Raw genomic sequence first — 13,682 nt, forward strand, 5'->3', positions numbered from 1 at the left:
CAACAACCTGACGCCAGCCTACGACTGCCTCCGAAACAAGGCGGGAGGAAGACGGATACAAGAGCCTGACGTCCTCGTCCCATCGGCACTCCAGCTTCGAGCCCTCACCTAGAGGGGCCCCCGACTCCTTGCGGAGGAGGGCACGCGCCTCGAGGCACTAGCCTGTTCTGTTCTGTCTGCCCTCGCCGGTTGAGGATTAAAGCCACCTTTCTATTTCCTCCAAACTCTGTCTCTGTAATTTTTTATTTGGCTTCGGTGGGCAGAGAATCCAAGGTTTTTGGTGGCAACAACAGCTGCCCAAGAAAAATAATGTCTTCAGAGAAATGCCTCCTTTCTAAGGAGAGGCTCTTGCTTTGCAGAACACCCTCTGGTCCCATCACCCACGGGGTCCGCGGGGTGTGGGTGTGGGATGGGCCGGGCGGCGCCAGCGGGACTCAGGGGCGCTCAGGGGGCCAACCCTGGGGCTGTCAACAGGAGGGCTGTTCTGCCCGGCAGGGAGACAGGGTCCCAGGCATTTGCCATCTGCCTTCGGGAATGGAATCCTGTATGGCTGCAGCTGTTGACTTTGACACTCCCTGAAACAGAACACTCTGTGCTCCAGTAAACTGGTGGAATCGGTCTCTGCATAGATAGCTTCAGAGCCCGGCTCTATGAACCCAAGCCTCGCATCCGCTCATCTTGAGAAGCACTGAGCTCCTTCACGGTGACATCAGCTCCGCACGACTGGCAGAGAACCTTGGGTGAGGTAAGCGCTCATCTCCCCTGGCTGATCCCAGGGCCCAATCCAGGGCTGCTGCGCAGGACCCAAAGCGGCCGGTAAAGACGCCCACAGAGGCCGCCACTGGCCTGTCCATCCGTCATTCCTTCAACTGGCCCTTGTTTAGCCCCAAGTGCCCTACTGGGCGTGGGGCCAAGCCAAGGGGGTGGGCACAGTGGCAGCATTTAATAGCAGCAGCCAAGGACAAGACTGAACAGTGGCTCAGGGCTCCCTCCTCACAGATAAGCCCTTGGCCGGGAAGGCTGCCTCCTCAGGAAACCAGGCCCTGCCCCCCTGCCCTGGCTCAGCTGCTTGAGAAGAACAAGGAGGTGCTGGCCCTGGTCCCCACCCCCCAGCCCCAGATGCACCAGCAGCAGGCCTGGCACAGGGCTGCTGGAGGTCTCCTTGGGACTGGGGACCCTGTGATCAGCATGGGTGAGGCCGTCGTCCAGTGAGTCCAGGGCACACCGCCATCCGTACCAAGATTGAACCAAAAAGAAGCAGGGACGGGGCCCAGATGCCCAAACTCAACATCCCCCAAATAGAGGGAAAGAGTGGGGGCACCCCCCACCCAGGGGATCCTGCTAAAACAGAAAGGAACGTCACTCTGTCGCTCCCTGCAGGGTGCAAGAGAAGAAACGTGGCCAAGACGCCTGCCCACCACCCAGTCCCCACCTGTCACCGCCCACCAAATCGGGCCTGGCGGGGCCTTGCTTTGGCTGGAATCTGAGGCTGGCCGGAAGAACCTCGCAACTTCCGCCTCTACTCCCTCAACACTGTCCTGAGACGGCACCCCCCAGGAAGCTGCTGTGCCACTTTCCAGGAGGGGAACTGAGATGCCGCAGCCAAGACCCGGGAGCAAGAGGCGGCCAGGGCCTCCCAGCCCCACAGCTGTCCAGCTGGGCGCAGCCCCTGGTTGGGCGGGGCGTCACCAGGCGGGACACTGAGCCCGAGAACAGGTCAGCATGGCCTGGTGCAGCCAGGTCTCTGGGGGCTGCTTACAAGATTGCTGATATGAGGAGAGCGCAGGGTGGCCCACGTCCCCACCCAACGCCAACAGGGCCCTCTGAGCCCTTCCCCCAACCTGGGGGTGCTTCCTCCCCTCCGGGTGGCACCGCATTTGCCTTGAAGTCAGTTCAGCGGGTCACACGATGAGGGCTGGATGTTGCAGCCAGCACTCTTAGAGAGCAGTGTGAAACAGAACCCAATGGAACAGAGAGGAAAGCGCAGGCATAGACTAGGATAGAGCAGGTACAGAGTCAATCAGCTTAGACCTGTTTAGCCGCTAACTCATGTCCGACTCTTTGTGACCCCGTAGACTGTCGCCCACCAGGCTCCTCTGTCTGTGGGATTTCCCAGGCAAGAACACTGGAGTGGGTTGCCATTTCCTCCTCCAGGGGATCTTCTCGACCCAGGGATCGAACCCGGGTTTCTGGACCCCCTTGCACTGGAGGCGGATTCTTTACCACTGCGCCACCGGATACAGACTGGCCAAGAATAAACACAGACTAGAGCAGACAAGACAGCATCTGAGCGTGCGGGAGGCAGTATGGCTGCGGGGAGATGTTTCAGACAGACACAGCACGCGGAGATCCCAGTGTGTCCCAGACAGCGACGCTGCGTGCTGTCTTCCCCCAGGTCACCATGGAAACAGGTCCCCTCTTCTGCCCGGTCACCATGGAAACAGGTCCACTCTTCCTCATCATTCAGTTGCCATCCTGCCTCCGGCACCTCATGCTCAGGCCAAAGCGCCCCCTTGTCCACTGAAAAGCACACTGCAGGCGTCCTGGCTGGCCCCCTCTGGACTCTTTCTGGCCCCCATCCAGCCCGCACGTGGCCGCCGCAGCTGTGCACCAGCAGAGCGCTGCCAGACGCCCTGCCCCGTCCCCTCCCCGCCTGCACTCCTGCGTGTGCTCTGTAGCCTCCCTAAGAGTGGGCCTGAGGCCAGGAGAGCCACACAGCCCCCCACAGATCACATAGTCTCCACGGGGTCACACAGCCCCCACACGGGGTCACACTGTCTCCACGGGGTCACACAGCCCCCACAGGGGGGCACACAGTCCCCCACAGATCACACAGCTGCACGGGGTCACACAGCCTCCCACGGGGTCACCCAGCCTCCACAGGGTCACCCAGTCCCCATGGGGTCACCCAGCGCCCAAGGGACCACAGCCTTCTATGGTTCACACAGCCCTCACGGGGTCACCCGGCCTCCATGGGGTCACAGCCTTCTCTGGGTCACACAGCCCCTGGGATCACATGGCTCCCCACAGCCACTCCCTGGTCCCAGCCCGCCAGGAGATTTTTGTCCCGAGAAGCTGACCTCAAACAACCAGAAACACAAGTTTCCAAAGACCTGAAGCCAAGGTGTGGAGTTGAGGGACCATACAATAGCTCCCATACAGTCAGGGAGATTGATGCCCCAGCATCTCAGGCCAGGAGCCTCACCCAGACCCCTCACCCTGCCTAGTGGAAGAGGTCTGGTCTCTGCTCCAGGCGGCCCATCTAGCCAAACAAGCCACTGGGCTCCCCCGGCCCACGCCCGTCCCCTCTCGTCCCCGTGGACCCCTGGGCTTCCCGGCCCACGCTCATCCCCTCTGTCCCCGTGGACCCCTGAGCTCCCCGGCCCATGCCAGGGAGCCTTCCTCCCTGTGGACCCCTGGATGCCCCAGGCCCATGCCCATCCCCTCGGTTCCCATGGTGCCCAGATGTGCTGCAAGGCCGAGCCGGCAGGTGCCTTGTCCTGGGCGGCAGCCAGCCTGTCTGCCCACAGGCCCAGGGCGCTGACCTGGCAACATGGGCCCCAGGCGTTCCCCCAAGTCACAGAAAACCGACCCAAGGTACTGGGCCTTCAGGGCCGCCGAGTGTGAGCCTGCACACTGCCCTCCTCCCTGAGGTCTGCGCTGCACCCGCAAGTCTGGGACAAGCACAGCGGCGGGCCGGGCCGTGTGTCCCAGCAGCCCCCACGGGACCCACCCTTCCATCAGGGCTGGCACAGCCCGCAGGACCCGGGCTGGACCCCAGATAGCGGAGCAACACCCCCCAGCTGGCCCTCCAGGGAGGCCCCGGGAAGAGGCTGGTCATGTCCCCCTGCCCGCAAGGAGCGGTGGTGGAGGCACAGCACCCCCCGTGGGCCAGGAGAGGACGGGGGGCACTTGCAGGCGCCACGCCCCTCCCCTCCTGACCTCCGCAGCATGGGTGGGCTCTAGGGCTCGGGGCCCAGCCAGCACCCTAAGCTGCACAGACGGGTGACTGGGCTGGAGTGCGGGAGCTGGGCGGGGGCACGGCCAGCCTCCCAGAAGGCGACCACAGGACTGCGGCCAGCAGAGCCCAACCCCAGCAGCCGCCCACCCAGGCCTCCGACCCAGACGCCAGACGCCCGTCTCCTCTGCCCACATTCCTCTCACCCGAACCACCCAGCAGGCCCGGGACAAGGCCGGCCGGGCAGGAGAGGGGGGCTCCCCACTGCCTGAAATGAAGCCCACGAGGGTGGACTCAGAGCAAATGCCCGGTCCAGGGCGATGCCCCAGGAGGACTTGGTCCATCAGGCGCTCAGGCCCCCAGGACTGAAGAAGGAATTTGGCCCCTGTGATGGCACAGCCCCCACTTACCTCTGCAAGCCCCCCAAAGAGGACAGCATGCTGGCGGGTGGCGATCCGGCCTGGCCCCTTGCCCCACTTGGGCGGGCGGCTGCAGGGCAGGCGCCGGCGGGGTGTGACACTGGGCAGGGTAGGAACTCGAGGCGCGCACCTGCCAGCCTGGGGTGGGGCCGCACCCTTCACCCACAGTCTGCACCCGCACCAGAGTCAAGGCCTTCCCGGAAGAGGCCGGCGCCTGGCACATGCCCACGAGCCTGCGCCCGCTCACCCTGCCCCGGTGCGGGGAGGTCAGCCCAGGGGGCCTGCAGGGAGCTGTGGGCGGCGACAAGGCCTCCGGGTCCAGAACTCAGGGCAAGATGCAGATCTTGCTGAGGGTCGGTGGGCGGCTCTGAGGACAAGAAAGCAAGCAGGAGCCAAAGTCAACGGCTTTCCTCCTTTTCCTCCTCAAAGCCTTCACCCCAGGAGAAAACTTGGCTGTTATTCACACCTTGGGCTGGAAAAGAACTTTCAAAAGAGGACACTGCGCTATAAAATTTTAAATTTAGATTTTACTCCATGTAAGTACACTTCTTTCTTTTGGAAATAAATAAATACAATTCAAAGACAGCAGACCGAGAGAAATATTTGCAGCATTTTAACCAAATGTTAGGTCCATAGGGAAAGCCAGAATTCCTCACTGCACCGTGAGGCACCCCAGCTCCGGCCAGCCCGCGGTCTTTGCACGTGGGTGCGGGGGCTGCCACCGTGGCCAGGCACTTTGGAGCTGCCTGTCCACAGGCCCTTCCCCAGCCTGGTCTGGCCCATCGTGGTGGGTGGGCAGAAGGGCAGACGTGCAGGCGTGTGCTCAGAACCCTCCCAGGCCTTTCTGGTGAGCTGGTGGAGAGGCCTCGGGGGCACACTCACCTTCTCTCCGATGGTGCCTTGGACACAGCAGAGTTTGGGGGGCGGGGGCAGAGTTCAGGGAGCCTGCACCAGAGGAAAAAAGATGCTCAGCTGAAAGGGTGGGGAGAAGGCTGGGGCCCTGCTCCCTGCCCAGCGGGGGTTCTGGGAGGGCCTTCCTTGGGGGAGCTGGGGCCCGCACCATGTACCTCATATCTGCAGGGGGGTGGGGGATGAAAAGAGACGGAGGCACTGTGCTCCCAGCCCTGACCTCCCGGGTGAGCCCCACCTGCAGCACCCAAACCACCTGAAGGCTCCAGGGTGCGGCTGCCAGGACTCACGGGGTCAAGTATGTGCTCGTCTCACCTGACAGACCGCCCAGCATACCTCATGCCAACGGAGCCACACAGCCCAGCCCAAGGTCAGGAGGCAGGGCATTGTCCGCCTGCAGCCGCCCTCTGTCCCTGGGGTCCTGGCACGGCCCCCTCCTGGCACAGGAGGCCCCGGTTGGCTGGGCGGCTGGTCCTCCCCATGGTGCGGGCCTGCGGGACTCCTTGACTTTCTCAGGGCCCTCGCTGGGCCAGAAGGCAGCTGTCTGCCCGGCTCCTCTGGGTCAGGGCTGGGCAGGTAAACAGCCATCACCAGCTCTGGCTTCAGAGGCCCATTCCTCCCACAGCAAGGCAGCACGTGGCTCCAGGGGAACAAGAAACCTCCCTGAGCACCCCTGGGGTGAGGAGCCCCACCTCTGGCCAGGGGTGGGTAACTCCAAGGGCCACACATGAGGAGGTCTCGGGGCAGACCCCCCACTCTCCTACCCGCCGGGCCTCAGGCTTCGTTGTTGCTGCAAATGTTTGCTCTCCTCCAAATGCACCCCAGATGCTCACTGATGGACCTGGGGGACTGGCTGCTGAGCAGAGACCCTGAGAGTCCCCTGGGGCCTCACCTGCGGGGACACAGATGGTCTTGGGGTGTTGGCTCCAGGTGAGGGCGGCCAGGCACCAGACAGATCAACGGCTGCATCCCCAGTTCACAGCGAGGCTGCTGGGCCCCAGAGCCACGGTGGTCAGCGTCTGCTGTCAAAGGAGGGGCCCCCAGCAGGTCCTGCCAGCACGGCCGGCAGCAGAGAGGAGGAGTGGACCACGGGCCTGGCCAAAATCAGGGCGTCTCGGAGGTCAGCTGTCAGGAGCCGCTAGGAGGGCAAGGATGGGCCACAGGGCCAGAGCAGGAGGGGCCTCCGGGAGGGGAGATGCCGGCGAGTAGCCTGGATGGGGAGCCGGATGGGGCAGGGAGCGGACGCTGCCACATGCAAGCCCGACCTGGCCGCTGTGAGGGGAGGGCTGGAGGCTGGGGGCTGGGGCTGGGGGCACAGCCCTGGGGGGCTAGGGGTAGGTGATGACCTTGCAGGGCTGGGGACTGGGGAACTGGGGTGTGGGGGCTGGGTGTTTGCCTTGCAGGACAGTGGGGACTTGGGCCTCCTTTCTCCGGAGCAAACGGAGCCCCCACAGCGACGGGTGGGGACTGGCCTGTCTGCACCAGAGAGACCCTCCATCACCCCAACCCGCCCGCTCGCAGCTTCTGCGAACTCCCCCAGGTGCCTTCACTGAGTGCCCCGCCCCCATCACAGCCCCTCAGGGTCAGGGTCCAGAGGACGGCTAGGAGCCCCGCGTCCCCCTTCCTGGCCTCCCATCATCAGGAGCCCATCTTGGGTCCTGTGAACCTCCCACCCGTGACTGGGCTCTCGGTCTCCTTAGATGGCCTGTCTCTGACCTCCAGGACAGGACAGGGGTCCCCGGGCAGCACAGCCCTGGGCTGCCCTGCAGACCTGGGAGCTCTGGTTCGGGGGCCACAGGGGCCCCTGCAGAGGCAGGCATCTCCGTGTGCCATCTGCCCTGTGCCAGCGACCCTGCAGGCAGAACCGGAGGCCACCCTGCAGACAGAGCTGCTGCCCAGGCCCTAGCGCCCACTCTGCGGGCCTGGATGGGGGACAGCCGTGCCGCCCTGGGTCCCCACGGCCTGGCCTTGCCAGCGTCAGAGGCCTTGGCCCGGCGGCCACAGCCCTCATCACCCGGAGCATCCAGCGGTCCCGGAGGCCCAGATGCCCGCTGTGTCCTGCTCACCTCCTCCCGCGTCCCGAGGCCACGGTGCTGCTGGTGGGGGCGTCTCCCGCTCACACGCCCAGCGGCCTCCGCATTCCTTGCCTGAAGGCTCAGGCTGGCCCCACCTTTCAAGGGAACGCTCTCTCCCCACCCACCCCCTCTCCTGCCCCTACACCCACAGATCGGGGGAGGGGGTGTTGCCTTGCACCCCAGCTGGGGTCCCAGCACCCAGATCCGAGCGCTAGGAGCAGGTCAAGGTGGGCAGCCCAGGGGCCCTCACTGCGGCCCCAGCTCGGATCTAGGCTGGCACCCAAAATGGGACACAGAGCCCGGGGACTGGGGACACAGGCAGGGGCTGCCCGGGCTCGGCAGTCAAGGCGGGAGCCCCTGTGAGGCCCGGGTCTGGGGGCTCCTGCTCACCCCTTAGGGCCCTGGGGCTCGATGGGACTCCAAGAAGATCCAGCAAAGCGTGGGAGGAGGTGCGTTGGCGAGGCCGGCAGAGCCGCGCCCGAGGGCCGGTGGTTGCCTCTGGGCTGAGGGCTGAGGCCGTGCCCCAGCCCTGGGATCCGCTCCCCTCCTGCGAGGGGCAGTTTAACCCCGCAGGGCTCTGCCCACCAGGGCTGCCCACACTCTCGCTGGGCGGCAGGCGTGGGCCCTGTGGGATGGGCAGCACTGGGGACGGGCCAGGAGGGCAGCCTGAGAGTGCGGCTCCACCCCTGGGCTCCCCCCTGAACGGGGGTAGGGGGCTGGCAGATGGGGGCCTCCGGTCTAGAGATCGCGGATGAACCCCCCTCACCAGCCCAGGGCCGGGCAGCTGACCACCGGCAGCCCCTCCGGCTCAGGTCACACGCAGGTGGCCCCCCCACCCCTGTCCCACCCTCCGCCTCTGAGTCCAGGGCCTACAGAGGACCCGGCAGCCACCAGCCGGCCACCCTGGGACCACCGGCCCTGCTCCCTCGCTGCCCCGACACCCGGGCCGTGGAGCCGGCTGCTGCTCACCCTGCCCAGAAACAAAGGGACACAGCTGACCACGGCGGCTGCCCCACGGGACGCCCGGACCACCTCTGGGGAGAAGAGAGGGGAAGAGGCCCTGGGGAGACAGGCCCTCCAGGGATGCCCGCAGCCGCTTTCTCACACGCCCCTGCAGTAGCCGCTCGGGAAGCCTGACAGGATGGACCTGCCCGCAGCAAGGAGGGCCGAGGCTCCCTGGGGGAGCAGGAGTCAGCAAGGGCCGTCCCGAGGGCATTCACCAGGGAGACTGTCCCAGAAGGGGCCACGTCCCCACCGCCGGTGAACGGGAGGAAACTCAGCCTGTCCTCTCGGCCCGCGGGGTCTGAGGTGCATGGAGCCTAGGACGGCAGGCCGTGGGCCAGGCAGCAGTGGGGCTGGTGGGGCCGCCATCCCTGGTCCTGGCGGAGGTCAGGGAAGAGACGGGTAGCGGGGCAGGCCGGGGCCAGCATCTAGCGTGAGTGAGGTCTGGGGTCAGGGCCACCTGCACCCTTCTGGGGTCAGCATCCTGATGGACACGCTCAGGTCACCCACCTGCAGGGCCACGAGGCCACCAGTCTCCCCCCGAGCCTCTGGGCTCCGGAACTCAAGTCCAGCTTACAGGATGGGGACTCTGCCCCCTGCAGGCCTGGGCAGGGTGCCTCCCGCCCTGGCGCACCCCATCCCAGGGGCTGAGCAGTGGGACATTCTCACATCCCCAGGCTCTCCAGCAGCTCCCACCACTGCCTGCAGCTTCCTCCCGCCCGGGGGGCTGTCTGCAGCCCCTTCCTCACCACCCCGGGCCCCTCCAGCGGGCCCTCCTCTTACATAACCTCTTCTCAGGTTGCAGCTTAGATGTTTTAAGGTGAAAATCAGCTTTCTCTAATCCAAACACAATACACTCTCAAGCCCTCCCAGGCACCTCAGGGGATTATCCCGGGGAAATCACGGTGTGGGGGGTCTCTCCTGCTAGACACAGGGCTCCCATCTGGTCTGGAAGGCGGGCCTCTTGCAGTCCAGCCTGCCTGGCGCCCTCCCTCTTGTCTCACTGACTCCAAGACACTGTCCACTGAGACACACCAAAGCACAGCGGAGTCAGGGGCTCACAGGCAGACGTGAACCGTCACTAGCTGGGTGGGTGGGCAGAGAGGACAGCAGCCCCCACCCCAGCAGCTGTGAGCCCAGGAACAAGACCCCCACTCTTGCCACCCCCACCCTCGGGGTTGCCCCCGCCTTCATCATGCCCCCACCCTCGGGGTTGCCCCCGCCTTCATCATGCCCCCACCCTCGGGGTTGCCCCCGCCTTCATCATGCCCCCACCCTTGGGGTCATCCTCACCTTCATCATGCCCCCCACCCTCGGGGTCATCCTCACCTTCATCATGCCCCCCACTCTCGGGGTTGCCCCCGCCTTCATCATGCCCCCACCCTTGGGGTTACCCCCACCCTCGGAGTCACCCCCACCCTCGGGGTCACCGCTCCCCACCCTAGGGGTCACCCCCACTTTCGGGGTTGCCCCAGCAGGAAACGCCTGATGCGAGCCTGCCTCCCAGCGTGCAGCCTCTGCCACCTCCTCCACTGGGGTGTCAGTCGCCTGCGCCCCCCGTCCCAACCCTGAAACAGGTGGGAAATACCAGGCTGCAGCCCGGCTTCCAGAGTCAGAGGCTGAGCTGCAGGGCCGCCCGCTGGAGGCGGAGGACCAGAGACCAGCCCCAAGGCGCTCAGGCAGCCCCGTGGGCCGTGGGCCGAGCCCTGGACGGCGGGAAGGGGACGGAGCCCACCACCAGGGCCAGCAAGGCAGGAGGGCCCCAGAGCCCCTGGGTGGCCCAGAGCCCCCAGTCCAGGAAGGCTCTCACAGGTCACCTGATACCTCTCGGGGCCTGGGGCCTGGACAGAGGCCCCTGGCCAGTGCCCTGAAGTCTTGCTGAGCCAAGACGCCCCCCCCAAGGAGAACACCCACCTCCCCCAGGATGCACCCCTTCCACAGCCAGGGGGCCCTGGCCAAGCAGGGGGCCTCCAGCCAGCCGTGGCACTGGGGGCTGGGCTCACGGCCCCTTTGCAGCCAGCTGAGGGCAGGCTGCAGCCCAGGGCTGACTCGGCCGTCCAGCCCAGCAGAGCCGTGGGGCCCGAGTCAGCCTGTGCCTGGCGCGCCCAGGTTCGGTAATACGACTGCACCTGCTCCCAGCAGAGAAAGCAGGCAAACCCTCTAGAAGCACAGACCCCGCCTCCGACCCTCCGCAAAGTGAGTCCCAGCCACGGTCTCCACGCAGGAAGGTTCTGTTGGAAGTGGTGTCCGAGGGTCAGCGCCCTTACTTGGGAGCGGCAGTGAGCTGCCCTCTGCCCCCTCCTCTCCCCCAAGGGTCCCAAGGGCCACGCTCGCCTCCTCCTCAGCAGGCGCACAGCCAGCGAGCAGCCGCTGACCGAGCCCAGCTGCACACAGTGCTCCGTGCCTGGCCTGGGAGAGCGGCTCGCTGCCGTGTGTGCCCGCGTGCCGTGCGTGTGCACAGGTCGACACTGCAGGGTGAGCCCCAGTGGCAAACTGCAGCGCCAGTGGTTGCTGCTTCACTTTTTGACGTTCTGGTGGGCCAGCTTTGTCCTGCAAGGAAGCAGGGGTTTCCCCTGCCATTGCTCCCTCCCACCCCCAGTCACTAAGCCTCCTTCTCAAAGCCCCACTGTTGCTATAGCAGAAAATGCCTCCAATTGTTAAGCCTTCTAATAATTTATGCATTTTACTTTAATTCTCTAAAATAAACGTGCTGAGCCCTAACACTTCTTATGGGAAGCCTCCCTGCACCACAAAGGCCCCACTGCACACTGCAAACAGACCTGACCGCCTCTGGCAGCTTTAGGAAGCCACGAGAGGCCACACCTCAGGGCCCGATGAGGCGGGCCTCCCAGCCACACAGCGCAGGATGGGGGACATGGTGTGGGGCCAGGGACTGGGGCAGGGATGCCCCCACACATGGGTGGTCAGGCCCCAGGGCCTTGAATTTCCAGCGCTCAAGAACGCAGTATACGGGCCCTGCACCCAGCTTGTGAGGCCACTTTCCTAGGAACAAAAGGGAGGAGAGGATGCTGGTTAACTACACTTTTATTAGAAGCTCACGGCACCAGAAAGAAGGCGAGTGCAGCCTCTCAGACTATCTCCAAGCCCCAGCAGCTGCCCCAGGGGAGCACCCGCTTGGGGTGACAGGATGCCTGTGGCTGGCGGGGCTTCTCCCCCGGCACTACTGACGTTTGTGGTCAGAGCAGAACCGGAAAGACATCTCCATGGACGCGTCACAGCAAGTGCGGGAAACAGGTGGCTGGCTTCTGAACCTCTGGGCCTTCTAGCAAACAGGGACGCGGCATACCCAGGGTGGGCACGCCTGTTCCTCTGGCTCAAAGGGGACCAGCTGTCGTCCAGAGACTGCTTGATGTCTCGGCTCTGCTGGTCAGAGCACGAATGGACCCGCCTCTGCCCCGTCACCCATGTGGAGCTCGTCCCCTCTGCCTGAGGCCCCTCAGAGGCTTGCGCCAAGTGGGGGACCAGTGGGACGACTGCCCTCTCAGGGATGTACCCCCACAAGGCAGGATCCCACGGGCCACAGGCAACGAGGGGTGACCTGGCTGACCCCGAGTGGGCAGAACCATGCGCCCACCCAGCCTGTCCAGGACCTGCGGAGGGATGGCATGTCTGTCCAGCATGGACAGCTCTCTGTCCACCCAATAGAACAGCGGGGCTCTGGGAGACTCCTGCCAAGAGAGCCGTGTGGCCTGGGCTTTGAGCTCTGGCCCCCTGGACCAAGCGGCCAGTCATCCAGCCTGCTGCAGGCTCTGCGGGGCCACCCCACGGGCAACACCAAGACCAGATGGAGGCCCCCCAGTCTGGCTGCAGGGGGCTGTCAGGCGTGGGTGGGCAGCATCTTGTAGGGGTTCAGGATGCCCTTGGGGTCCAGGAGGGCCTTGAGCTGCCGCATGAGCTGCAGCGCCTCGGGGGGCTTGCTGTAGCCGAGAACGTCCTTCTTCTTGAAGCCCAGGCCATGCTCGGCGCTAACACTGCCCCGCTGCCCCGCCGTCCACTCATACACGTAGGGCTCCAGGGCGCCCAGCAGGGATGCGCTGAAGGTCTCGGCCGTCACATTGAGGTGCAGGTTGCCATCCCCTGGAGGGGCAGGCATGCACAGGTCAGCAGGGCCTCCTCGGCCCCTTGAGGCCCTCTCCCCCCCGAGGCCCCCACTCCCAAGAGCCCCCTGCCCCACCCTGCCGCCCTTCACACCACTGGCCGCTGACCTGGGGTGGTCACTCCCCTGCTCCGGGGGCTGCAGCGCCCCCGGCTGCACACAGGTTTCTCTCTGAGTTCTCCGCAGCTCCCCACCCCACCCGCACAGCCCCCCCTCCCCGAGGGCCCCCACCTGAGACAAACATCTGCCCAACCTGCGTGAGCCCAGCTGGACCACTGAGGCCGCCACAGACCCAGGTCCCCCAGCACCCAGGAGGCCACTGACCGGGTGACCTGCAGCCTCTGACCCAGTGACCTTGGACCACTGACCCTACGACCTGAGACTTCTATGCCCCCTCCTCCATGCACGTCTGTCAAATGTAGGGAGCAAACCAGGGACCTGTCTCCCACCAAACGTGGTTCCCGCAACACAGCCGGGGTGAAGGCTCTGGAAACAAGGGAAGCCCTGCAGAGAGCGAAGCTGGGCTCCTCTGATCCTCGCCGACACCAGCAGCCCCTTCAGGGCCTGGGGGAGCCACACGGCCCCGGGGCCCTCCCCACGCCTTGCACACGCAAACTGCCTCCAACTCAGCCTCCAGTAATCCCCACAGATAACAGCCTGAGACACACACACGCCACACAAAGCCTAAGACAAACATCACAAACACGCAGAAAGGAAGCCATGATGGCAAGACCCACGAGGGCCTGTGACGCAGCGACTCCCGAAAAGAAGATAAACGGCTCATGTGCTTAAAGAAACACAAGAGAAAACGTATGAGACACGGACCAGAGAGAGCTTTTAAACAGCCAGGTCGATCTTCTAGAAATGAAAAAGAAGGTCACTGAAATGTCAACGACCAGAGAGAGATGCAGCGGGATGCAAAGCAGACAAGCCCGCAGAGGCCTGGGGCCGCAGACGGGAGAGGGGATGCGCCGTGAGCCCGCGGGGGACGCCCCAGAGGGCGGGGAGACAGTGTCCGCAGAGACAACAGGGGAGTGGCGTCCGGAGGCAGAGCCCACAGGCTCCAGCTGACAGACACTGACCCAGCTGGACAGCGCTGAGAGGAGCCGAGGAACCCCAGGACTAGGGACAGATCTTAGAGTGGACTTCTCTCCGTGGAGCACCGCTGGACCCACGATGCCTGCACTCTGCAGAGAGCGGGA

The 13,682-nt window shown here is 64.9% G+C and overlaps 1 protein-coding gene and 2 long non-coding RNA genes across 17 annotated transcripts in view; 1 reads left to right on the forward strand and 2 right to left on the reverse strand.

Annotated features, from left to right (window-relative positions):
- Window positions 1-597: 597 nt before the first annotated feature.
- On the forward strand, window positions 598-4,965 carry LOC138445706 (uncharacterized). The gene is made up of 2 exons (XR_011258978.1): window positions 598-745; window positions 1,381-4,965. It is a non-coding gene; the product is annotated as an uncharacterized lncRNA (long non-coding RNA).
- LOC138445659 (uncharacterized) lies at window positions 4,397-6,739 on the reverse strand. 2 transcript variants are annotated; one of them, XR_011258966.1, is made up of 3 exons: window positions 6,179-6,739; window positions 5,260-5,322; window positions 4,397-4,744 (listed from the first exon to the last, which is right to left on the reverse strand). It is a non-coding gene; the product is annotated as an uncharacterized lncRNA (long non-coding RNA). The 2 variants fall into 2 exon arrangements; XR_011258947.1 differs by lacking the exon at window positions 4,397-4,744 and having other exon boundaries at window positions 4,885-5,322.
- A 4,651-nt stretch (window positions 6,740-11,390) lies between these two features.
- D2HGDH (D-2-hydroxyglutarate dehydrogenase) overlaps window positions 11,391-13,682 on the reverse strand; it is a 28,252-nt gene continuing 25,960 nt past the window's right edge. For all 14 annotated transcript variants that reach the window (XR_011255584.1, XR_011255589.1, XR_011255591.1 and 11 more), the window contains one exon: window positions 11,391-12,461. Coding sequence is in view for 8 of the 14 variants with exons in the window: in XM_069582919.1 (XP_069439020.1) it covers window positions 12,202-12,461 (260 nt within the window). In the remaining 6 variants the exon portion in view is untranslated. The remainder of the gene's footprint in view (window positions 12,462-13,682) is intronic.

The sequence above is a fragment of the Ovis canadensis genome, chromosome 1 (genome assembly GCF_042477335.2).
Source record: "Ovis canadensis isolate MfBH-ARS-UI-01 breed Bighorn chromosome 1, ARS-UI_OviCan_v2, whole genome shotgun sequence".
Classification (NCBI taxonomy): domain Eukaryota; kingdom Metazoa; phylum Chordata; class Mammalia; order Artiodactyla; family Bovidae; genus Ovis; species Ovis canadensis.